The sequence below is a fragment of the Oreochromis aureus genome, linkage group 6, assembly GCF_013358895.1.
Source record: "Oreochromis aureus strain Israel breed Guangdong linkage group 6, ZZ_aureus, whole genome shotgun sequence".
In the NCBI taxonomy this organism is placed as follows: domain Eukaryota; kingdom Metazoa; phylum Chordata; class Actinopteri; order Cichliformes; family Cichlidae; genus Oreochromis; species Oreochromis aureus.
The window spans coordinates 30,383,625-30,407,815 of NC_052947.1; the positions used below are offsets into that span (position 1 = coordinate 30,383,625).

The 24,191-nt window shown below is 39.0% G+C and overlaps 3 protein-coding genes across 5 annotated transcripts in view; 1 reads left to right on the forward strand and 2 right to left on the reverse strand.

Moving 5' to 3' along the window:
• The first annotated feature begins 1,710 nt into the window (after positions 1-1,710).
• bbip1 (BBSome interacting protein 1) lies at positions 1,711-3,613 on the forward strand. The gene is made up of 3 exons (XM_031727450.2): positions 1,711-1,779; positions 2,346-2,410; positions 2,980-3,613. Exons 2-3 carry the CDS (start codon positions 2,365-2,367, stop codon positions 3,135-3,137), a joined length of 204 nt encoding a protein of 67 aa, XP_031583310.1. The 5' UTR covers positions 1,711-1,779; positions 2,346-2,364; the 3' UTR covers positions 3,138-3,613.
• Positions 3,518-12,725, reverse strand: pdcd4b (programmed cell death 4b). 2 transcript variants are annotated; one of them, XM_031727448.2, is made up of 12 exons: positions 12,642-12,725; positions 12,095-12,200; positions 11,512-11,832; positions 9,050-9,144; positions 8,816-8,929; positions 8,436-8,657; positions 7,198-7,295; positions 5,480-5,594; positions 4,877-4,984; positions 4,551-4,661; positions 4,313-4,452; positions 3,518-4,218 (listed from the first exon to the last, which is right to left on the reverse strand). In XM_031727448.2, exons 2-12 carry the CDS (start codon positions 12,135-12,137, stop codon positions 4,158-4,160), a joined length of 1,428 nt encoding a protein of 475 aa, XP_031583308.1. In that variant the 5' UTR covers positions 12,138-12,200; positions 12,642-12,725; the 3' UTR covers positions 3,518-4,157. The 2 variants fall into 2 exon arrangements, with proteins under 2 accessions (XP_031583308.1, XP_039469736.1); XM_039613802.1 differs by lacking the exon at positions 12,642-12,725 and adding an exon at positions 12,424-12,447.
• A 3,427-nt stretch (positions 12,726-16,152) lies between these two features.
• The window catches only part of rbm20 (RNA binding motif protein 20), a 53,168-nt gene continuing 45,129 nt past the window's right edge, over positions 16,153-24,191 (reverse strand). Inside the window, exons 8-14 of one of the 2 annotated variants that reach the window (XM_039613091.1) lie at positions 24,093-24,172; positions 23,300-23,996; positions 23,133-23,219; positions 22,445-23,033; positions 22,052-22,117; positions 18,884-19,005; positions 16,153-17,451 (exon numbers count right to left, since the gene is read on the reverse strand). In XM_039613091.1, the coding sequence (XP_039469025.1) occupies positions 17,383-17,451; positions 18,884-19,005; positions 22,052-22,117; positions 22,445-23,033; positions 23,133-23,219; positions 23,300-23,996; positions 24,093-24,172 (1,710 nt within the window). In that variant the 3' untranslated portion in view covers positions 16,153-17,382. The remainder of the gene's footprint in view (positions 17,452-18,883; positions 19,006-22,051; positions 22,118-22,444; positions 23,034-23,132; positions 23,220-23,299; positions 23,997-24,092; positions 24,173-24,191) is intronic. The other variant, XM_039613092.1, reaches the window with a different exon arrangement.

A 24,191-nucleotide genomic window follows, 5' to 3' on the forward strand; every position in this document is an offset into this window, starting at 1 on the left:
TGCTTTCATCTGTGAAGAGCACAGGGCGCCAGTGATGAAGATGCCAATCTTGGTTTTCTCTGGCAAATGCCAAACGTCCTGCACGGTGTTGGGCTGTAAGCACAACCCCCACCTGTGGATGTCAGACCCTCGTACCACCCTCATAGAGTCTGTTTCTGACCGTTTGAGCAGACATATGCACATTTGTGGCCTGCTGGAGGTTATTTTGCAGGGTGCTCCTCCTTTTCCTCCTTGCACAAAGGCAGAGGTAGCAGTCCTGCTGCTGGGTTTTTACCCTCCTACGGCCTTCTCCTCGTCTCCTGATGTACTAGCCTGTCTCCTGGTAGAGCCTCCATGCTCTGGAGACTACGCTGACAGACACAGCAAACCTTCTTGCCACAGCTCACATTGATGTGCCATCCTGGATGAGCTGCACTACCTGAGCAACTTGTGTGGGTTGTAGACTCCATCTCATGCTACCACTAGAGTGAAATCACCATCAGCATCAGCATTCAAAAGTGACCAAAACATCAGCCAGAAAGCATAGCTACTGGGAAGTGGTCTGTGGTCACCACCTGCAGAACCACTCCTTTATTGGGGATGTCTTGCTAATTGCCTATAATTTCAACCTGTTGTCTATTCCATTTGCACAGCATCATGAGAAATTGATTGTCAATCAGTGTTGCTTCCTAAGTGGACAGTTTGATTTCATTGAAGTGTGACTGAGTTGGAGTTACATTGTGTTGTTTTAGTGTTCCCCTCATATTTTTTGAGCAGTGTATAAAAGATCCCAAACATTTTTTGTGTTGAGTTTTTGTGTTTTATATAACAAACAACTTGTTAAGCTCTAGAAATATTTTTAGTTTCGCATAGATCCTAAGTGAGAGTAGATCATTCTAGATCATATTTTCACTTCATGATCATTGTGGCAATAAAAAAAAAAACCCTATAACAATATTAGATTATATCAGTGGAAATAAGAAGAAAGAGATTATGCACGGACAAAATCACCTATATATTTGTTGCAACCATGACATCCGTACTTGAGAGTGGTTATACTACAAACTAATAATGCTGTCAAGTATTCATTCAAAATTGTATTTTAAGGTACTCATTTTTTATATCCCACTGAAACATATATAAATTACTCTGAAGGTGAAATAATGCTTTTCATCTGCAGTAATTTCCCCCGACAGATCTAATATTTTTTGTTTAAAAATGTGAGTACGCAACACACACTTTCAGTTATTTGCAAGCCAACCAGAAGCCATCTCTCTACATATACAGAGACATTACCAACCTATATCAGTGCAATAAGTGCACTGCAAATAATTATTTTCCTTCTTCTGGCTGGTCTCTTTATGGTTCACTAGTGGATCATCATGCCTAGCATCATCTTCTGTCACACCAATTATGTCCTCCCTCACTACATCAACAAATCTTCTGGTCTTCCCCTTTTGGTCTTCTTTTCTTTCCTCCTGTCTGGCAGCAGTCTTGTCTCTCTAACTTTGTCTCCAATATGCTTAAACTCAACTACCTCTGCTCCTTGCAGCTACACTGTCACACATGTTCTGTCCAAAAATAAAAGTACAAAAAAAGTGAAGCGTGAGACGCTCAATGACCCTATAATGCCTGCTTCATAGGGTCAAACATTATTAAAGTTATTGAGTTTTGCTATTCTGCTAGCTGCCTGTAGGTGCCAGTAAAACACTGTTCAAATTAAATAGACAACGGAAGAAAATCACGTGATTCTTGCGGACGCGTTGGCTTGACAACTGTAATCTTTACCTGGTGCTGAAGGTGAGAAAAAGATTTCCATTTTACATATGCCCGTGTGGGTGAATAGTATTGATTTGTTTCTACTGTTGTGCATTGGTGAGACATAGTGTCTTTGGATTAGAGTGCGTTCGCTAAAAGCAAAGGTATCGTTAGTTTAGCTGGAGCTGAGCTTGTGTAGCTAGCATACGCAGTGTGTTGTTTTTGTACATTTTCAGACATTTATGCCTTTGAAGCCAAGGAACAAAAGTTTCTATATAAAAGTGGCCGACGTTGTTCATTAGGTGCAAAGTACCCTGAAGCACAACACTGAATAAAGGTGAAAATGTAGCATATTGCAATAGCCAGATTTTATAAATGCATCACAGAGTAGCTGCTGCTATTGCGACTGTGTACTGACCTGTGGCTAACCGCTGACCAGTTTATTATAAACTATGTAATACCCACTATAAAACTAACAGGCTCCTTGAATTTTGCATTCAATCTCGAGCGGAGAGCATTTAATGATGCTAAAACTACTCGGAATTTATGAATATGTGTCAAAAAGTTGAGTTGAGAAAGTGAAATGTCCAAATATGCTTACCTTTCAGCGAGCACTCAGAGGACACCATGCCAGAGGTCAAATCAATATTCAGAGAAGTTCTTCCTAAACAAGGTTTGTACCAAAGCTATGTGGACAGCAGTAGTTACAAAAGTTTGTTTGTGGCTCTCAAGACAACACGTGAACTGAACTGAAATTTCACAATACCTTGGAGATTTAATCAAGATACGCTCTGTGGTCTCTCCTGAAAGTCTTTTCTGGCTTAAAAATATAATTGGGGTCAACATTTGGGACAATATTGCATTTCTTTAGTTAAAGGTGTACTGCTTGTTAGTAAGAACAAGCTGTTCAGTGGCTCACAATCAGATGTGTAAGATGCCAGATTGGTAACTAGTTGACCAGATATCAAAAATATTGTTGAATTCATCCGGAGTGGTTGAAAAGATGTAAGAAGTTTATAGATGTAGCATCGTATATTTGAAACGCCTTTAAATAGAACAGTAGCTCTGTTTGCAGTACTATAAAGGTTAAAGTGTAAAGAGAACATTTCTCACAGCTAATGTGCTGCAGACTTTTGTGAGAAATACCACACATGCTAGGTTTTTACATTATATTTTCATTTATGCTTAAATTAATTAAGATTTAATCATTTGTGGATTGTTTTAATCCCCCCCACCTCACAGGACAGCTCTCCATGGAAGATGTCCCTACTATGGTTTTGTGTAAGCCAAAGCTGCTCCCACTCAAATCAGTCACCCTTGAGAAACTGGAGAAAATGCAAATGGAGGCTCAAGAGGCAGTTAAACAACAGGAACTGGCAATGAAGGAGCAACTACAGTAGATACCCAGTGGAGGATTGGAAAAAACAGAAATGCCTAAACTGGAAAAAATCCTTCAGATGGATCAAGCAAACGCACTGATTCCAAGCACTGGAATGTATTTGTATGGACTTGGAGGCAATCTGGCTTTACAGAGTTTTAAAAACAGTGTGTTTAATCCCTCCTTCTCCCTTTTGAAAGTCTTGCTGTTCTGTAGTTATTATTGAATGATCTACGACATGTAATTAGCAAAGATTACATCTGTTACTTGCCAGTAGGGGTAGTGAGCTACTTATGTACTATAAAGTGTTATATTATTATGATTATATCTTTCAGATAACTGCTTATTTAAGTTGCAGTATGCAGTTAGTACTGTGTGTTAAACAGACAAAAACAGATGAAATGATTTCATAGTGATTTAATCAACAATCAAGGAGCATCAGGGTGTGTCTCTCACACTCCTTATTCCCCAAATATAAAAATAAACACTTTTAACACACCACTTTGTGAAGTTACCTGATCGGTATTCATTTTTGCACAGAACTCATGCCACGGATGTGTGTGTGATTAAAGACTGAAAACCTAGCACAGCATAGAAACAGCAGCTAGTTAGGAAGCCAGTATTGCATTGAACCAACAAACTCCCTTTTATTTTATTTTATTTTTAATACATTTTTATAAAGCTCTTGACACAAACCAGTCATGTCGATACAAACACTGCTTTCTAGAAAACACAAAAGGAGTGGCAGTGAAACCAAGAAAATACTGTACAAAACAATATGGAATGACTGACACGGAGAGGTGTGGCACTTTAAGAGCTAGCTTATGTAAATGTTTATATTGAAACACCTTGGAGAGAGTGATCTACTTTAGTTTCAATCACAAGTGCATTTTTTTTTAAATTACCCTCACCTCAGTTTTGGAAATGTACCTTCTTTTGACCATTAGAAAGGAGAAAAACCATTTTCAGGTACTTTGAAAAATATGCAAGTAAAAAAGTAGCTTTATGTTTTTTGGGGTAATCTGGCACACAGAAAGTCTTCTCAGTAGCTTTCAAGTTTGACAACACCACCGTCTCCCTCGCTGACATATCTCTTACGGCCCCTGAGAGAAGATCAGAGCAACAACATGATTAAGAAAAACAGAAGCGAATCTCTGGAGGCAAGTGTCAGATGTGTGTGAAAACCAGTGCGCTTACCGACAGGGACAGAGATCCCTCAACTTTACATCAATGATTCCCATGCCGAAGCTCTTGTCAACAAACTGCTCCAGGATAAAGTATGCACGAGGGACATCGATGTTAATTTCAGCGATGTCCATGTAAACTCTTTGGTAGCCCTACAAGAAAAAGAAAACCCTTTGGCTACAAAAAAAAAAAACCCAACAAAAAAACAACAAAGAGTAGTGCATAATTCAGACACCAGGTGGCACCATACCCTTCTCATTTGGTCCACAGTAATGATGGAGGACACAGAGAGTGACTTGAGTAGCTGCAGAACCATTTTGAAAGTTTTCTCTCCATTAGACTCCAACACCATCACTATCGCCTGCGATACACAGAGATAGAAAAATTTGCAATCTTGTGTTAATACTCGGAGTACCAGGAGCAGTTTGACTGAAGACCACACAATACAACAGTAAGGGTGTAAAGCTGAAGAAATCCCCTCCAAACAGATAAAATGTTTCAGTAGTTTTATAACATTTTACATTTAGACTGCATTTAACGTGTCTGCTACTACATCAAGCGTAGCCATGAATTTACCTCATAGACAAACTCGTGATGGAAATGGGGAACCTCAAGATCCCTGAGGCATCGCTCAGCCTCCTTGCTGTCACCAGATAGGATGTACTCCTTCAGAAGAAGGTTCATCTGGCATGACAGAATACAAATGAGAATTTTTGTTATGGCAATATCCATACTGCAAAAAAGAGCTGCACAAAGAAAAAAAAAAAAAAAGCAGGTCTACTACCATCATGAAAGTATGATCTGTTATTTTGAAGCATTATCCAATTTCACTTGAAAGTGATGAAAACCGAAATATTTTACACACAACTGCTCAAAAGTTCTAAAAAGGGTTTTGTTTTTGATACTTTTACTTCAACAGTTCCTTCCTTTTAGACCTCTTAACGTTTCTCGAACACATGACTGCTATTTTGAAAACAATGAGACCAGGCAGGACCGGTTCATCAACATGGCACGGTTTGCGTTTGAGGAAGAAGTTCTGCAAACTCCCCCTCCCAATAGATGCTGAAGACTGTACAGTGCTGCTTCACTTTCATTCAAGCTTTATAATAAGAACCAATTACAATTCAGAAAAACTGCTTTCATTTCAGAGTGTACTGGATTCTGCTTTACATAACCTACCTCTTTGATGAGCTGTATGACTGGTTGCTGGCCTCCACCTGTCCCCCACTGGCTATCTATGCGAAGCCCACCCATACTCATCTTCAGCAGCACGGCTCCTCGGTCTAGAGCCGCCCTGAGAAGAAAGCGATACACACAAGGTTTATAAAACTTTAACCTAAACTCTCTCTCCTTGTTGTGGAGAGTTGCTTGTAATGTTTAAGAGAGGTGGTGCCCGAGTAGAGCATGCTAGAGGCAACGCACATGATGCACACTTCCTCACTGGGAACTTTAAATGCTCTACTCTCCATCTATTTTTATCCAAACAGCAAGCTAGCAAGGAAAATTGGACATTTGCATTCTTAGATATAACTTGGACAGGCAATATGTAGCACAAACTTTTAAGGGAAAGGAGTCATGCAACAGATGCTCTAATCCCAACAGAGCCCTGATCACAAAAACCAGGAGTCAGTCTGGGATTACATACAAACACGGGCACTGAGACAGGCTTCATTCAACCAACCTGCCCCAAACACCTTGTACACTGTGAGAACTGGTGCACTTTCAAAAGCAAACTATGATCCCAACATTTTATTTTTGATTAGATATTTTTTTGTTTTCCTTTTTTTTATAAATGCACATTTTTATTCAGTTTCTAGATAAACAATATAAATGGCAATGTTTTTGAAAGCATCCTCAGATCACTGGCAAAAACATTTCAAACAATACTGTTGGTATTAACCTGCTGCTCTCCAATTTGAGGACAACAAGAACAGCTGATCACAAGGCTAAACTAAATCCTCTTTTCTCATGAATCACATTGACTTATTGCATTATTCCAACAGCTATAATTACCCCGATCTCTCAAAATGCAAATGGTGCAGAGAAACATGTAACTAACCATTAAAGCAATATAATAAAAGCAGCGTATTCTGGGATTGAAATCATTTTATTGCTAAAGGATTTGACTATATGAGGACATCTTTAATTTCTGTGATAAACACAAAAGAAAATTTTATTCCTTTTTGACTCCATGAACTTTTTAAAAACAAAGTTTATGATTTGGACATCTTTGTTCTATTTAAGGAAAAAATAAATAAATAAATAAATCCAACGGTCCATCCTAACTATTATCCTACATAGGCTACAACATGCAAATATTATGAGTTTCAAGAAATTTATACAAATTTTCTGAGACAGAAAAAATTGAATCCTTTTTGATATCATTTTATTCGAGCTCAAGGGCAAAACCCAAAGAAATTATTTGTAAAATATTTACTTTGAGACAACCAAAATCTGAAATACAGATTTTCTATACAGTTTTCATTATTTAAGTACATATGACTATAGCTAAAATACAAACTTAACTTCTACCCTGATCCTTTCAACAGAAATTATTATGCTTCTCATTATTATTTATAGTTGGGTGCTCATATTTAACATGCTCAACGTTTAAAATAATGAGGTCAGTGTATGTACAAGTAATCCCTGTGAGCCAAAAGCTTCAGGCTCGCCAGATTAATCACTCTGTTTCTGATGGCAGAGAATGTGGTCCTAATGTGGTAATACCAGGCCAACAGCTCCCCACCTACCTACTGCCACAAACCTGTTTGCTATCGCTAGCAAATTGGAAGAGATAATTTAAAGGGAGAAAGGCTAAAAACTCCTTGTTTCAGACAGCATTATCTGGAACTGTGAATCATGCTAAGCTATTCTGGTGGAGTCCAAGAACGACATACCTTGCATATTCACAGTCAACTTTTCCTTTGTAGCCTTCGATGTAGGTCTTGGACAATATTTGGTCACTTACAGCTCGTGCAATGAATTGACCCACCAACTAAAAAAGAGATATAAAGAAGGGAAAAAAACATAAATAATCTAAAACACTCTTGCACCATGTTCCTGTTTCTTAGAGCTGCACACCCACTAAATCAGGAGATATGATTGACTGGTCATATATTTTCAGCCTGAATAAAGTTGGCTTTCAACAGCCTGCAACAATAAGATTATTCATAGTTTACAAGCTTCAGTTTGGAGGCCCCACAAAAACACTGACTGGACAGATGACTGACTGTTGCTTCAGTTGCACGTGTCTCTTTGTTTACAGTAGTGTGAGCACGTGAAAGAGCTGGCTTTGCTCTTCTGGCCTCCACAAAGCCAGGGCTCACTGTTACTCATTGTTCCTGTACAGACAGGAGGCAGTTACATCTCAGCTGACCCACTGCTGTGTCTAGACCGACAGGCATATGAGGAGAAAGGGGGCGTGTGCGCACTTGTGTTTGAAACTGAGAGAGCGAAAGCGTGAAGGGAAGGAAGTGGGGGCAGGGCGCTACGATAATGCCCCTTTAAACCCAATGAGAATTGGGAGAGTGGGACAGAAATGACCAGTGAGACCCAATGAGATGGTGAGAGGAGGGGTGAGAGGGGGAAGGACGCAGAATAACCCTTTTAGTGTCCTTTGCTGAGCTTGCTTTTTGCGAGTGCATTTAGACAATAGCCACAGATCTCATGTCTGTGCAGGCCGAAAGGGAAAGAGCTCTAAAAAAAAAAAAAAAAAAAAAAAAAAAAAACACACACCGGCTCTCTCTCGCACACCAACACACGAGAAAAAAAAGAAAAGAAAAAACCCCACAGCGTTGTTCCCCTGTGCTCAACCACAAGCTATGTTAACACTTCAAACGAAAAGCATACTTCTAGCTGACAAGTGTTAAAACTGTTATCTTCTTTAAAGGGACTGACTTGAAAAATTCTGCTTCAGGAAGTCAGTTTGTTAAATGTCCTTTACCACTTGTTTTATCTTAATTATCTTGCTCTAATTATCACTGAAAGCCAAAATTGTAATGGAAGTTAGTTTTATTAATGGCACAGACCTAGTTTGGACTCATGTCCTCAAGAAACAAATAACTAGAAAACACACAAACAGAATAAGTTGCTATTTGGGGAATATGTACGCAAACATTTGTCTCCCAACACTCACCTGAGCAGCCCCAGGTGTGTCTAGGACCAAATCGGGCAACTCTCTGAGGAGTTTGTCAAATGACTTTTCCATGTCGCTATGGGACAAAACAGGCCCACAAAGGTCAGCCAGCAGCCTGGAGGTGAGCTCTCGGTGGCTGGCTTTGGCCTCCAGGGCCAGTGCCACAGCCAGTGAGGGCACCACGCTCCGCATAGGCCCCAGGTTCAGCTCTGCAAGCAGCTCCTGGAAATGGAAAAGGACACCAACTTGTCTTAGACTTCATGGTTGTGTTAATATCAGTTATTTATTTTTTTTCTTATAGTGTGTTGATGTCAGCTTCTGTAATAGAGTAGCTCACCTCAACTGCCAGTATGCATCTACATTAACTTGGTAACACTCACCGCTACTTCATTTGTGTCTCCATGTTCAAAATACTCTTGCACTATGGGGGTAACCGTCTTCTCGAAGTCCCTTTCATCCAACGGGGGGACCACCGTCTCATACACACAGTTTTCCTGACGAAGCAGAATCGCACTTCAGTAACACTTGTTTGTGGAACATGTATAATTTTTTTACATTTGCAGAAGAGCCTGTGGTAATAATAATAATCCAGGTGATGTCAGCACAACAATTACCTGATCTTCATCATAGTTGGGGTCTCTTTCATCTACTGCCTCTGGTTCATAAACTTCACCAGATCTGCCCCATACACCTTTTCCTCCAGCCCCACCTGGAGACAAAGGGCAGTGACAATGTGAATTGTGATGCGTGACATTGTCAAAGTGCTTTCTTTTTCTTTTTTAAAAGCTTTAGTGACCCACATCTCGACTACCTGGAACTTGTATTTCTATTGAGCTTTATTGAATGAGTCTCAATTCATGGTGCCCACTGAAACAAAGTTAATGAGCAGTGTTTAAAGGCACTGTGCTGAAACATAGCATCTTTAATAAAAAAAAAAAAAAAATCAAAGTAGCCATAAGAGGGGCAGGGTAATGAGAGCTACTGAGCGTGACCTCTCTGACCTGTCTTCCCCATGTGATGTTTTTGTGTAATGTATGTATGGTCGGAGTGTAAGACGGCGTGCAATAGGTTGGCAGCCTTAACATGAAATTTCCCACTCGTGGGACTAATAAAGGTATCTTATCTTATCATTCACAAATGATAAGAGCTTCAACTGCTTATCTGAAATCTGATTTAGCATTTTTAACCATTGGTCTAATTAAATCCACACTACACAAGCTGTAAGACTGTTATCGCACCAGTGATTTGTCATCATTTGAGACAGCCAGACTAGTTCCTTTAAGCCATGTAGTGGCAAATCTCATTGTTTCTTTATCAAGTGTACAAACAGGTTTGACAACAGGACTGAATTTAGTCATAAGATTAAAGCGTCAAATGCATTTGGTGCTCTACTTTGAACTAAAACAGCTGTTGATACTTCATTTACTGCATGTTTCCTGAATCCATATTCGCTTCCTCACTTGCTTTGGTCATAGAGTACAAACCTCCTTTAAGAAATGGGGATCTAGTGATAAAAAAGGGAAAATACTTTTGTTTTTCTATTAGCATTTAGTCTAAATTTAATCCATCTGTCTGCCTAATTTGTATCAATCCAAAAATCATGTCACTCCACTTTAAAGTCAAGTTCCTGTATTTTACATGCATCATAGTGTTTGTATATGGGCTTCTACTCGCTAAATACTGCCTATGCAGTTACATGCAGAGAACTGAAGCTGCTGCCAACATGCTGCCCAGGCTACATTTTCTGTGTAGACACAAGCAGCAAACATCTGCCAGGTCTGAGGTCAGCACTGGCAGATTGCAGACAGTTTAAGAAGCTGAATGCCAAAGCAGCTTGTGAGACATCCCTTAAAACCTCCATTAGTCTCCCACCCAGTATGTGGCATGTGACATGTCATTATATTTAGCAGAGTCCACCTTGCTTGTGAAAACCGCCAAGCTTTAGCATTTAAATATTACACTTGCGTACACCCTCTTCAATGTTTTTCAAACCTTAAATGCATAAAATTTTCATGCAGGAAGGCTACAAGCTCAAATTGCCAGGCTCTGATAGTGTGGCAGTTCTGTTACGCAATCGAGATTAAAAAAAAAAAAAAAGAAAAGAAACAAAGGAGAGCAGACGCTGCACTGGGAGAAACTAGACATGCCCATGGGCAGAGTCAAGTGCCTGAACTGTACTGCAGTCTGCAGGGACGCAGACTGTAACCGAGAACTGTATGCTGACATCACTGAAGATCTGCAGCGAGAGGTGGCCGGAGGATTGGAAAATGCTGACACTTTGCTAAACTCTCATCTACTTATATATCAACAATTATCTATACAACCTATACAAGAGGCAAAGAGTTGGCAGGTCAGAGAAGCCATTATGCAACATTTCCAGCTGATTGAAAAATGATATTTTCAACAGCATAATTATCTATAGCGTTAATGTTGCTTGACACCCCCACAAAAACACAGGAAATCAGATGCTCCATAAGCCTTGTGACTGTAACTTCGAGTTTGACTCCTTTAAACAGCACCTGTGCATCCAATAGTCATCTTAAAGATGGACTATTCATATCACATCCTGTGCGTTAATATCAACAACAAAAGCAGTTTGTGGTACGTTATACACAAAATCGTACCAGGATTGTTTTTATTTTAACCTTTTCACAACAAAATTGTTAGATTGTTGAAAAAAATTAGACCACCTATCAACAAAACTAGATACAACGAACGATTATGTTACAATGCTCTTTTTGGGGAAGGGGGGCATTCACCATGCTGTAAAGTAGCCTGGAAATTTCCAGAAAGGCTTGGCTGAGCAGATGGTAAGGGGGGGGAAAAGGATGCATTTAAGTGAGTCTGAGCCATTTGTTTACTTGTTAATTGGTTTATGGCTTCCATAAAAAAAAAAAAAAAAAAAAAACAAGAATGGATGATAGCACTACATGAATGTGTGGATGTAGCACCTTCCCTTTGAAGTCGTGGAATCTGAAATACAAATGACTCTTTGATAAACATTCACATGCCTTTGATAACGGCCGTGCTTTGGTTACAACTGTGCTACCTTCTTTATTTAATAATATGCTCTTACCTTTCTTTGGGAGGCCTCTGCCCTTCCCGAGCCGGGACTTTCTGTCCAGCAGCTTGCTCTTGGGACTTGTGGGTGCCACTGAAGTTCCCCTAACCACATCTCCATTATCGCTGAGCGAGTCCCCCCTGCCAGAGTCCCTGGAGGAGTTCTTCCTCAGCCTCCGCTTGGCCTTGGCCTTCAGACGTGCCTCATGGATGCTGTTGCTAGAGGAGGCCACCCAGTTGCCATTGATCTCGTTGTTAATATTTTTATTAGAGATAATGAAACCGCCATTGTCTTCCTCCCCAGATACAATAGAGTCACTCAGGTCTCCAACCTCCTCTGTTGGTTTAGAAGAGAAAATTGTGGTGAGTTCGTGTTTGGTTTGATTTGATTGACAATATGCATGCGTGCCGTTAATTTCTATCTGCACATAAACACAGAATACAGCTGAGGAGGAGGGGGAAAAGTCACCGAATCTGTACACAGTGCAAGATAACATACTTTCACCCACTTCCGCATGAAAAAAAAAAACCCCACTGCCCCACATCCTATCCAGCTGATGAAGCACAATACTTAAAGGGCTCTGAATGCTCACACTTACCCACGGGGTTTGCGTTCAGCCAGGCCTCGCAGTCAGCTGCCATGATTTACAGTAGAAAAGAGGCTTTTGCGGCAGAACAGCGCAAAAACAGAATTTCAAACGATACCTGCAATAATGAACAAGAAACTGTCACCTTATGTGTCGCTAACATGCCCAGACAAGATTCAGTAACACCACGCCTCCCCCCCGTTCATTCAAAGTCGCACTGTTGATAAACAATGCCTAACGCTACATTAGCTTAAATATTCACGACTAGGAGATGTAACTACTTTAAATAAACAGAGAAAAATCTATCTCAGTGCGCGTATCAACGAATAAAACTCCCACACCGTCCAATATCCGCACTTTTGTAGGCGTTTCATGCATCGCTAACTGTTGTCTAGCTCTTCTTCTCGAAGCCCGAACGTCAATTAAACATAATATTAAATTGCACAGTCAGCGAGCTCGGTCTCCATCTTGAAATACATTTATAAAATCCTAATATCTTTATCTACGCTGTCATATAAATCACTGCAGTAGAAAAAAAAACAACAGAAAAATCCCCGACCGTCTGCTGTGTCCAAGCTCCAAACTCTAACACGAACACTGTTGTTTTTGTTTTACTTACAGGAAACGCTGGCACTTAGGCCAATGTTTTTCCTTTGCTGATTGGCTGGGGGGAAGGTTTTTTAAAGGAAGAGCCAATCAGCATTCAACACGGATGTCCTTCTCGCAATTTCTGTGAGGTCCGTGTGCCTTATTAAGTGCTGCCCTCTGTCGGCGATGTCGCGGAGCTGCACTTTCTATGCAGAGAAGTCCTTTATTGGCAAAAATGGCATGTACTGGCAGCTGCAACATCCAGGTTTCTAAAAATAATAATAAAGGGATGGTTTTATTGATGTTACATTATCGATAGCCTAGGACAAGACATTATATATATTAAAATATAAACTCTTTGTGGGGTACTTTATACATTTATATTTGTATTTTCTAAAATAAAGATTAAAATATATGTCTAAATGTATTTTTTTTAAAAAGGTATTTTATTTGCACCAAAATCCTCTAAAATCAATAATGGAGGAAGAATATTGAAATGCTGGTGCTAAAACCTTTGCTTATTCCATCACTAATTGCTAAACCAGCATGTAGGCATATGTAAAGTATGACATATAAGGCCAATTTTAACAAAATAACTCCCACATATCTTCAATCAAATCAAAAGCATTCCTTTATTCAATTTCACTTTTTATGCTAATTATCGACCACTGTGTCTTACTATTAGTAACACTAATGACACACTTTCTAAAACAAATCACTGCATTTTAAGCAAAACCTAAGCATTCATCCACTGCACCTTCCCCACCAACACCCTTAATCTTTATTTTTGACAGGAAAAATATACATAAATTCTCTACCGTTAAATGGCCCTTCTTCCTCATCAACCTCACTATGTATCAGAGAGAGTGATGAAAAAGAGCATTAGGCTGTGGTGGACAACTTGGTCACAAGGTGTGAGCAAAACCATCTGCAGCTGAATGTGGCAAACACTAAAAGTGGTTGTGGATGTGGTAGACACGAACACCTTTGTGGAGAAAGTAAATGATTACAAGTACTGTGATGTTCATGACAATAAACTGGACTTCATTAAAAACACAGAAGGCCTCTGTTTCTATTTTCAGAGATGACTGAGCTCCTTTTACAGCTGTTCAGGATCTTTTATGAGTTTGTGCTGGACAGTACCATGCTCTATGCCAGAGGTTCCCAAAGTGTGGGGCCCGCCCCCTAGGGGAGGCGCAGAGTCATTGCGGGGAGGGGGGGGCGCAGTATGAAAAGAAAAACAAAACAAAACAAGAAAGCTTGGACACTGCTAGCATAATAGACAGGTTTTTGACGGGGCTCCCACACAAACGCAAAGCAGGAGATGAAGCATCGCCAAATATGTTTCCAAACCAACTTCCTTCCAAAGACTAGAAAATATGGTGAAGCATCTTCCCTTTGGCTTCACCTGCACAAGTGCCAAGGTAGGTGTCCTCTGCAAAATTAGTTTTCCCTGCGTCGGGAGCACGCGCTGGGCTCTCCAAATCACGGACAAACAGTATCCCACATTCTTGATTTTTAGTTCACAAACACTTCTTGTAAAAACTACTCCTGACATTTTTGGACATGTTAGCTCTTTATGCAGTTACAGTGGGATTCAAATAATATCAGGCTGATCCTTCCGTAATTTGTTCCCCCCGGTTCAAATCACGGACGAACAGTATCCCACAGCTGTTTTTGTTTTTGAACCCATTTTGCACAGAGAGGCATTTTTTGAAAAATGTATTGACAGCAATGTTGAATATTATTACACAGGAAAAAAAACCCAACTATATGTAAAATAATTACACCGTGACGCCTCTGCCTTTCTAAATGGAGGGACAGTAACTGCGTGTGTATGTAAGCGTGTAAAACCTGAAGATAGTCAGATTAACAGTAACAGTATTTTGTCTCTATCTGCCATTCGAACATTTTTCTTGTAAAACAAAGGGGGGCCTGGCAAAAACACTTTGGGAACCACTGCTCTGTGCTGTTGTGTGCTGGGGCATTAGGCTGAATGTGGTGGAAGATAACAGATTCAGTAAACTAATCCGAATGCCAGTACCGTCTTGGGTGTGGAGCTTGACTGTCTGACAGAGGCTTCAGAAAGGAGGAAGCTATCCAAGTTACAGTCAGTATTGGAGAGTCCTTCGCACATTCAGTAAAATGTGACCACCAAACTTTATAATTCCCATTTATAATTCCTCCTTTATAATTCCTCTCTATACAATGTTTTAAGTTTAATACTTTTATTTTAATTTAACATTACACTTTGAGTGCATTCTATTTTATATTTAGTGTTTACATTTTCGATCTCTGATATTTATATTTGTCATGAGCTTGTATAACAAAACAAAACATTTACTCTGTTAATCAAATGGACTGAATGTAGGACTGATTTTGGTAAGACTGATCTTAGTGACATAATATGTGTGTTGAAATGCTTGAATATCAGAATCAGTAAAAGACAAATTATAGTTTGCTGAGAGTAAAGTTAGAATTCAGCAGCAAGACTTAAAAGCCAGCAAGTTACAGTGCTTATGAAGTTAATGGACTACCACCCAGCTACCCTAAATTAACAGTACTGGTAATAACCAAAATCATGTTTTTATCTTTCTATAAAGGTTAGTCCACCAGTGTGCACAAATGCTTTAACTGAAATTATATTTTTAATGCTCAAATATAAGTATTGTTGTTATCCATGGATTTTCAAATTTACATTTAAAAAAAGCAGAAAAATCGTTAAAGCATGTTGATAACTTTTTGATGAGGATATTACAGTTTTTTACTTTCATTCCTGAACATAAACATTTGTTCTAGTGATTAAATGTTATACTTGTTCTGGCTCAAATTTGGGTGTAGAAACATGAATTCATTTTATATGGCTAATAAATAACAATATAATTTTTAGTTTTAAACAAGACTGTGACAGATTTCTAAAAATGTGTTTTGGTTTTTATTGGGGTTTTTTAATGTCAGGTGGTCTAATAAATTTATTACGTACTGTATATCTCACTTCCAGTTTCTAGTTCCAGACCTATTGATATAAAGGGATGATGCATTACTTAAAGAAAAAGTTTTGTATGTTAACACCAGTTACACTGGGAAGGCTGACATTTAATTTAATTATAATTTCACTTAATGTTTAAAAAATAATAATAAATGTAGTTGAAAAGTGGGGTACATAACCCATCTTCCATGTTTAAAATTGGTATTTTAAGTGAATGACTAAAATTCTGAAAACCTTGTATGTGAATAAACTCATTTTATCATTACAACATTTTCATGATAAGGTCAATCAAAAGTATTGCAATCCTGACACATTTTTTGCATATTGTGAGTAATCAGCAGATTCAAATTTATGACAATAAACAAATAATGATGAAATAAAAAACGTGCATCTGCATTTAAAAACTTACTCTGAGTTTTACATTTCTGTTTACAGCAGTAGATTTATTGCAGAATTACATGGATGTAGTGGGATTTTTTTGCCTCAACACTTGGTGGAGCTCTTTCACAGCACTGCCTTTCAAGGTTATTACACACACAAAAAGCTGTTAAAGCAAAATGATCAAATCTGTTTTTTGTTCAAGAAAGAAAGATAGCTAATTTGAGACATTCACAATGTTTATTCAAGTGTTTTCCATCAAAAAATCATGAAAAGTTTGTCAAAGAAAAACAATACTATTGCTGAAGTCACAGGATCAGTATTCACAGTATACAAAAACAGAGTGTGAGCTTGATAATCCCTCCGTAACAAATTGTCGTAACATGAAACAGTTCATGTTTAAGTTAAACACATGGTCCAGTTGAAGTTTCATATCTAAGGCATTACATGTCTTGGCAAATATGACTGGGATTGTCCTATGAATTACATTCAACATAAAAGAGAAAATCACTTTTGTATCACTGAAACATTATTAATCTAAAGGACGTATAGTTTTCCTTGACGGATACTGAAGTTCACAATCGCATGTGGGGAAAGGGGGAAAAAAACCCTCAAAACAGCCTCAGATATAAATAAAAATGTTAATTTTATTATTTATACAGTGAAATTTGTTTAACAAGAACAATAAACCTGAGAATCTGCCTCAGTCTTTAAACTGAGGGAAAAAATAGTGGCCCTGAGAGCTCACGTCGCAAAGACGTATGAGAAGATAAAACACAAGCAGATGAAGAAAACATCCTCACTAATGATGTCACAAGTGAAAAAACCAAATGCCACAAATGTTTTTTTGTTATTGTCTAGTTTTCTTAAATACACATAGCTCTCAGGCTCTGTAACAAAAAAAAAAATCATAAACTTAATACCCAACATATTCAAGTAATTTAGCAGACGTAAATCTGTCCGGGTTGTTTCAGTGATGACGAGACAAAATTCAAAACACAAACTGTAAAAGACTTTTTTCTAGGTAATTTAAGATAAATGTAAATGCACTTTTATTCCAACAATATAACTTAATTTCATTTCACACAAACCATTAAAGTAAAACTGTAAGAAAAATGATCAAATTGAAATTAAATTTTAAAACCTTACTATACATTTCACTTAATGTATGTACAAACCTGAAAGCCTCTATTGCCTGCGCCATTCAAACATTGCTCTCCCATAAACATCAGCATTCTTGTATTTGTCCGCATGTTCCATGTAATACATTATCCCTGCTTTAGGATCGTTTAGGAAATCCTTCCTCTGATGTTCGTTTTGCAGCAGGTGAGAGGTCGAGGTATCGTCACTGTGCAGCTGGAGGTTCGGTCAGCACGCTCGATAGACTGACCTCTGCCAGCTGGGAAAGGTATTTCTGTTAAAAAAAAAAAATCAAAGCAGATACCTGCTTAATCTCTGCAAGTTGTGTGATAGTCGTCTCATGGGTCAGTCTTGCTCCAGAACATCCCCCAGCACCCTAACACCCATCCATGCTTTTTTTTCTTCAGACACCCTTTACAGGAAAGCACTTCACAATTGATTGATATAATCCCAGGTGGTCCAAATACTTTATGAAGGGACACATTATAGTCATTAAAATTAAAGTAATCTACATGCAGATAGAAAAATCCAGCCTCATTCTGAGAAGTGTCAGCACGATGGCTTAAATCATTTATTTTGTACTGTCTGGAGATGAGAAGAGTAAAACATGAATCAAAACAAAATCAAACAAAACAAACTACTAAACACACGGAGCTTTGACAGACAGCACAACTGTTTAAAACTGTTTTTTTTCCTCCTTGGAATGTAATGCATCAAATGTGAAGGAAACACGCTCCCCGACCTCGCTTCAGCTGTGCTGCAAAGGACGAGGGAAATGTAAGATGGGTCGGTGCTGACTGGCCAATAACGGGAAACCTAATACAGTCGCAAGTTTACATGCGATGCCTATGTTCGTGCGTATGTGTGCGCACTAGGACGTGACAGCAAGCTGTATATTTATGTTAGATTCCAATTTATGATTATGATCTGTTGAATTTGTTAAAAACTTTTTTTTTGTAATTTAAATTTGAGCTATTATGATATGAAAACTTAGAAAATGGGTTAAACGATTAGTCAAGCCACTAACGCCCATTAGAAAAGTAAATCCTCACATTTCAGGAACTCGGATTAGCAAACTTTCTCGTAATAAACAAACTATAGAGTTATTTATTGCCAAAAGTGTCTTTGTGCTATGTGATTATTTAATATCTGTTATGTCTGCCAAACAAAATTTTGTGAAGAACATCTTTCTGAGAGCAATGAAGTCTGTTTTTCAAAAAGATTATTTCAAATAATGTAGTCGCAGGTGTTAATGAATCATTTGCTCAGTGCATTAATCGGTAACACAGCCTCTGCAGTGGGGTTAGTGCTAAATTAAAATATGAAGATCATTCATTTTTATCATTTTGAACCTGTTTGGAGAACAGAATCATACTTAATAAAAAAAAATGAAAAGTAAGTTTTAGCCTCATGTGAAGAAAGGCAAGGCAAATTAATATAATATGCACGTGCTGACTGTGGAACAAAGAGATTACTCACTAGGCTGAAAACAGCTGGTGTAATCTTTCGTTAAGGCCACAGTTGATGTGGCCTAATGAATCCCTCAGTAAGGAGTGTGCGTCACACAGATCGACTTTATGGGCATGCGGGAATGCCAGCAAACACGGGTTTATGTCAGATACACTATCTCCCGCCATAAAAGTTTGATGTGTTCATATAATTACTGGATAAAAGAAAGGAGGTGTGTGCCGTCGTGCAGTTTGTACCTGCAGGTTCCTGTAATGGACCGTGCTGCGGCAGTGAGTGGTCTTTGCAGTTTCCTCACTGGTGTAGAAAAGTCCGCAGAGCTTACAGTAGAAGCCGCTTCTCGGCACAACAAACTCCACTCCTATCAGAGAGCGAAAACAATAATTAAAATTTAATCCCTGACAAAAGACGGGACTCGCATGGTATTTATTAATGAAACCTTTTTTAGAAGGATTTTGATCCAGAATCACAGTCAAGCCTCATCCCACTAATTTGAGTCATTGTACTCACAAATTTGCATACATTATGGCTAGATAATAATTAAAAAAAACACAATTATAGAAGGTCAGTTATCAAACGTAAATTAACTACTCTACTGGGACTGGCTCGTGGGTTTTGCGGCTGACTGAAACCATCATGCTGCTGGTCTCAGATTACACATTTTCTTCTCTCTCCCCCGGGTGCCCTGATACCAAATTAACTTTGAACTAACTTTAATTGTAAATGTTTTTTTCCTGTACTGACTTCTTTCAACTAATAGTCTCCATCATCCTTTCTTTTTTTTATCCATAGACAATACATAGTATTCTTTATTCTAACAAACATCACGAATTTTTAAAATTTATTGTATTTTAATCCAAATGTATCCTGTCCATACGTGTTTGGCTTTTTTCTGCTTTCCATTATTTGTTCTATTATTTTTCCCCAGTCTGCATAGGTTATAGTACCAGATTTAAGGGCACCAGAGGGGTTGCAGCTGAGGGTAAACAGAGGCTTAGTTAAAAATTAAGCATGGTTGGACCAATGAGCACTGAATAAAGCACACTGGGAGGGATGGGGTAGGTGGAGACCTTAACAGTTGCTTGAATATGTTATATGTCAGTTGTAAACAATTATATCCTAAAATATATGAATTCAGTGGAATTACGGAACTTTAAACTCTCATTGCAAAATGTCTTATAATAAACAAAACACAGAAACTATAGTAGTTTTCACTCATGAACAATGTCAGGGGAATCAGGTTGCTTGATTTAGCCGAGGGAGAACCTGGATCAAGTGTATGGAGCAGGACACGTGACATCTACTCATTTGTTCTGACTCCACCGGGCAATTATCCGAGCTATTTGCACGTGGGCACAATCAGACATCACACAGACTGAATGGAGCTGGCAAGGCAACAGCTGTTTAATGTCCAATATAACTCTACTGGACATTTGATGATAGATTTCCATAGGGTAATGTAATAAAATCACAATCTGATTTTGTGTGGTTAAATTCAATTGAAAGAATGGGATTATATTATCTAACAATAAAAGCGATCATACCCTGCTGGCAGTGAGTTCTTATACTCTGCCCACTGCATTCATTTCAGACTCGAAGACACGCCAAATCCCTATTTTTAATAGCAGGATTAATTATGTATAACATATCTGTGTAGGTTCTCAGTCATCCAGGTCATGGTAGTCTTAAGAGCTTGCAGAGAAGGTGACTGGACTTAAAGATGTTTCACCTCTCATTCATGAGGCTTCTTCAGTTCTGGACTTTGAAAGAAGTCCAGTCGCCTTCTTTTCAAGCTCTAAAGGTTATAAATATTTCTTAAGAGCTAAAATTAGAAAAACAATTTTAGTTAGCAGGAATAAAATGACTGCTGGACATAAATAAAACAAAAGTGCAATGATACTGTGCTCTTAAATAACTAAAAGCTAAATGTATTAAAAATGTTCTAAATTGTTGTTTGAGACTTTGCTACATATTTAAACAGGGTTTTTACATGACAGTGACTCAGAAAACTTTGTAAATTTGTTCCTGACAATGGTTCCACAATGATCCACATTTATTACACATAAGAAAAACCCTAAAAAAACAAAAGGTAAAAGCTGGAAACTAACAGGAGCCAAACCGAATTACAAACACATCCAGCGCACACACCTATTTTCACTTTCAGGCTGGTAAAAAACGAACAAGATGGAAACAATCAGAAGACTTATCAGTATTCCATTGGTGTTAATGCACACAGTTTTTTTCTGGACAGACATGCAACAGAAATAGCTGCACAATGCTTCCGTGTGTGCACTGTGCACTGAGCTCTGTTGTTGTTGTGCCACTCCAGGGCTTACGTACAGTAAGTCTCTGCACCGCAGGCTGAAAACTGGCCATGTGCTTTGCTGCGTCATTCTAGCTCTAATGATAATATAAATACTGAACCCTCAGGGGTGCATTTCACAACCTGCTCACAGAAATAGGTCAGCAAGTGGCCAAGCAGTTCCAGGCCATTAGAGTGCTAATGCAACAGACTGTCAGTGCCCTTACTAATGGTGAACAGATAATACGTTATCTTTGGGACTAAGATTATGGGCTCAAGACTCCCTCAGCTTTTGTCCACGATAATGATTAAATATAGCCGTGATAAGCAGGTTTTAAGCACACTGCTTTGAAATATATGGACTAAAGAATTTTCAGAACTGAGAGCAGACAAAAGCATGAGGATGCAAACTGAGACTTCTGTTTCAAACCTTATACTCTGACCATCAGGATATACATTTTTTTAACAGCAACAGGTGTTAACTGGCCTCTAACATACAACCAGGTTAAATTAAATGTAAATCTTTTACAAACAATTGTGCAGTTGATCAGAATGAGCTTGTTAATTATTAACAAACTCGTTAACTCAGAGGAGGTGTGTGTGAGCTTGTGAATTTCTAATGCAATGAAATCTGATAGTAAACAATTTTTAAATTGCCAGCTCAATAGTACAAAATCCTATTTCCTGCATGCTCTGTGCAGTCTCCCTCACCTAAACCTAAAGTATTTCCAGTAGTGCATATGGATCTGAAGCTGACTATACCCTGTTGTGTGTTTTATCTGAGCAGCAGACTCTCATAAAAAGTTTTTTAATTTAATCAGAATGTCACGCGTAAGAAGTCTAGACTAGATTAGAAAAAAGGTGTTACTTTTTACTTTGATACTGCATAACTTAGTGGGTTATCTACCACATCCAGTCTTCTACTGGTGACTTTTTAGGTTGTGGACTTTATTCCAAATGGTTGGAAAAACTTTATCTATCAGGCCTCACAAGTTTCACAAGCTTACATTTAACCTGCGATGTAAGCTGATTTTTCAGAGTACCACTCGCTTTTAGTGATTTTATTAGCTCAACAGTCATGGTAACAAAAATGTGTTATGCTTACCCAAAGGAATGCCGTGTTCACTGACGGCTCTATCTTGTTCACGAGATGGTGAGCAGGCCTCAAAGTCTATGAAAGGCATATGAGTTATGAGAAAGAAACGTACTTACTTTTTGTTATTTTTTTGTATCTGGCTTCAGACAACTAAATAAGACACTTGTAGAAAAAATCTTCTCAGCTTATCCATCACGTAGCTCTAATTACATTTATAACCTGCACTGTCATTTGAGATCATTTTGTTGACTTATTCTAATGAGGCACAGAAAGAGGAATAATTTCACAGGTCTCACACTAGCTAGAAGCAAATGATTAACAAAACTGTATAAGTTTAAAAAACAAGCTGAACAGCTACACTTGTTTTTTTAATGAACATTAATGTTCTCTTGTAAGCAGTACCTTTTTTCTGAACATCATCCTGGTGTTGCACTCCATTCTTGACTACTTCCATGACCTGTCCTACTTCTGGGGTCTTGCTGTCCTCTAATACACAGATATGATTTTCCACAGTCTCTCCTGGTGGCCCATTGTTGGCTCCTTCACTACCTTCAAAGCATGTCTCCTTCAATGCAGCTTTAAACTCCTCACTGGGGAATTCACTAAGGTTAGCAACTGGTAACTCAGAAGTCACTGGATTCATTTTCTGGTCTTCCGGTTTGGCTGAAGTTGTAGCATTCTCTTGTTTCTCAGTTACAGTTGTTGCTGCCTGGTCTCCAGCATCCCCACAAGACTTTTCAATCTCTGGAGATTTCTCATTAGATGTTGGCTCCGCCTCCAAGGATGAGGAAGACGGCAATATAGACTCCTCTACTGATGGCTCCCCTGCTGAGTCTTTGGGGCAGGATGCAAACTCTTCCAGCTCAGAAAGGTCTGGCTCAATAATGGAATCATCTTCTCCTCCCACTTCATCTACAGTGACCAGTTCCTCCATGTTCTTAGGATACCAACACTCTTCATCTGTGTCGTCACAACTTTCCCGATCCTTCTCCTAAGAAAACGGGTCAAGAAAATTGTTTTTAATTCACTACTTCCTGCTTCCAGCTACAACCAGAGTTTAAAAGGTGTCATAAACATCATGTTTACTTACAGCATCCCTGTCTTTACCACCTTCAGAAGTTTCTTTTGTCTTACTGATTTGCTGAGGTGAAACTGATTTTTCTTTTGACTGGCGGTCCTGAAAAAGGAAATCTCTTTAGTTACAAGAAATATTTGGCAGATGTAAATAAACAATGTACACTTACAGAAGTTACTCACAGTATTTTCAGTTTTATTTTCTCTCTCTTTTTTCTCTGCAGCCGTGTACCTTCTGCTTGTTTTCTTACTCCTGCCCCTGTCTGGTGAACTCTGCCTCTTATTTTCAGGTGTTCTGCAAAGTGTCTGATCAGCCATCTCAAATTCTGAATGCCTGGACCTTGAGTGGTAGTCATCACCATCCCTCCTCTTTGGCTTTGTGTCATGTCGCTGGTATGGAGGTCTGAGCGGCTTGTCTGACTTGTACACTTGTTCCTTGTAGAAATCATCTTCGATGTTCCTGTACGAATTATAGGATGAGCCTTGAGGGCTTCCTCGTGGGTGCCAGTCTCTGCCCCTCATCCCTTCTCCTCCACCTCCTCGCTCATCTGTAGATCTGAAACTAAGATGATCTAAGGATTTTTGGTAGGTCTTTCGACGGTCAGGCGCCCGTCCACCATTAGGCCGATCATCATCCACGCTGCCCCCATTCCTCCACGGATCATCCCTCTCCCTTTCGTCCTCACCCCTTCTTAAGTGTGACGACCACTCCCATGAGCCCCGGTGGGGGCCCATACCGTCTGAGCCTCTCTCTGGACCCCTGCATTGTGGCCCTTGGGGGCTGTGGGCTGAGCTGCATGATGTAAAACTGGGGCTGTGGGAATGAGGACTTAGAGAGTGGCTGATAGGGCTGCGAGAACGTGCTCGCTCTGCTACAAAGCTGGAAAAAGAAGATGTACGTTTTTGAGATTGCATTTTATCCATTAGCAACTCAAAGAAGTTGGCTGCATGAAAACAAACATTTGAGTTTTCTTACTGTTCATGTTGTTGCATCTCATCCCTTTCCCGCTGTGAGGTAATATCCTGGATGATCGATTGAACATCTTTACCTGGTTTCTAAATGAAAAAGACTTAT

What these genes read in the sequence shown, in the direction of transcription:
- pdcd4b (XM_031727448.2), bottom strand. Translation starts at nt 12,137, where the DNA reads ATGGCAGCTGACTGCGAGGCCTGGCTGAACGCAAACCCCGTGG. An exon ending in CCAACTATGATGAAGATCAG is followed by an intron (nt 8,930 to 9,049) that starts GTAATTGTTGTG and finishes CTGCTTCGTCAG; the next exon opens with GAAAACTGTGTGTATGAGAC. An exon ending in GAGACACAAATGAAGTAGCG is followed by an intron (nt 8,658 to 8,815) that starts GTGAGTGTTACC and finishes TTCCATTTCCAG; the next exon opens with GAGCTGCTTGCAGAGCTGAA.
- bbip1 (XM_031727450.2), top strand. Translation starts at nt 2,365, where the DNA reads ATGCCAGAGGTCAAATCAATATTCAGAGAAGTTCTTCCTAAACAAG. An exon ending in AGAAGTTCTTCCTAAACAAG is followed by an intron (nt 2,411 to 2,979) that starts GTTTGTACCAAA and finishes CCCACCTCACAG; the next exon opens with GACAGCTCTCCATGGAAGAT.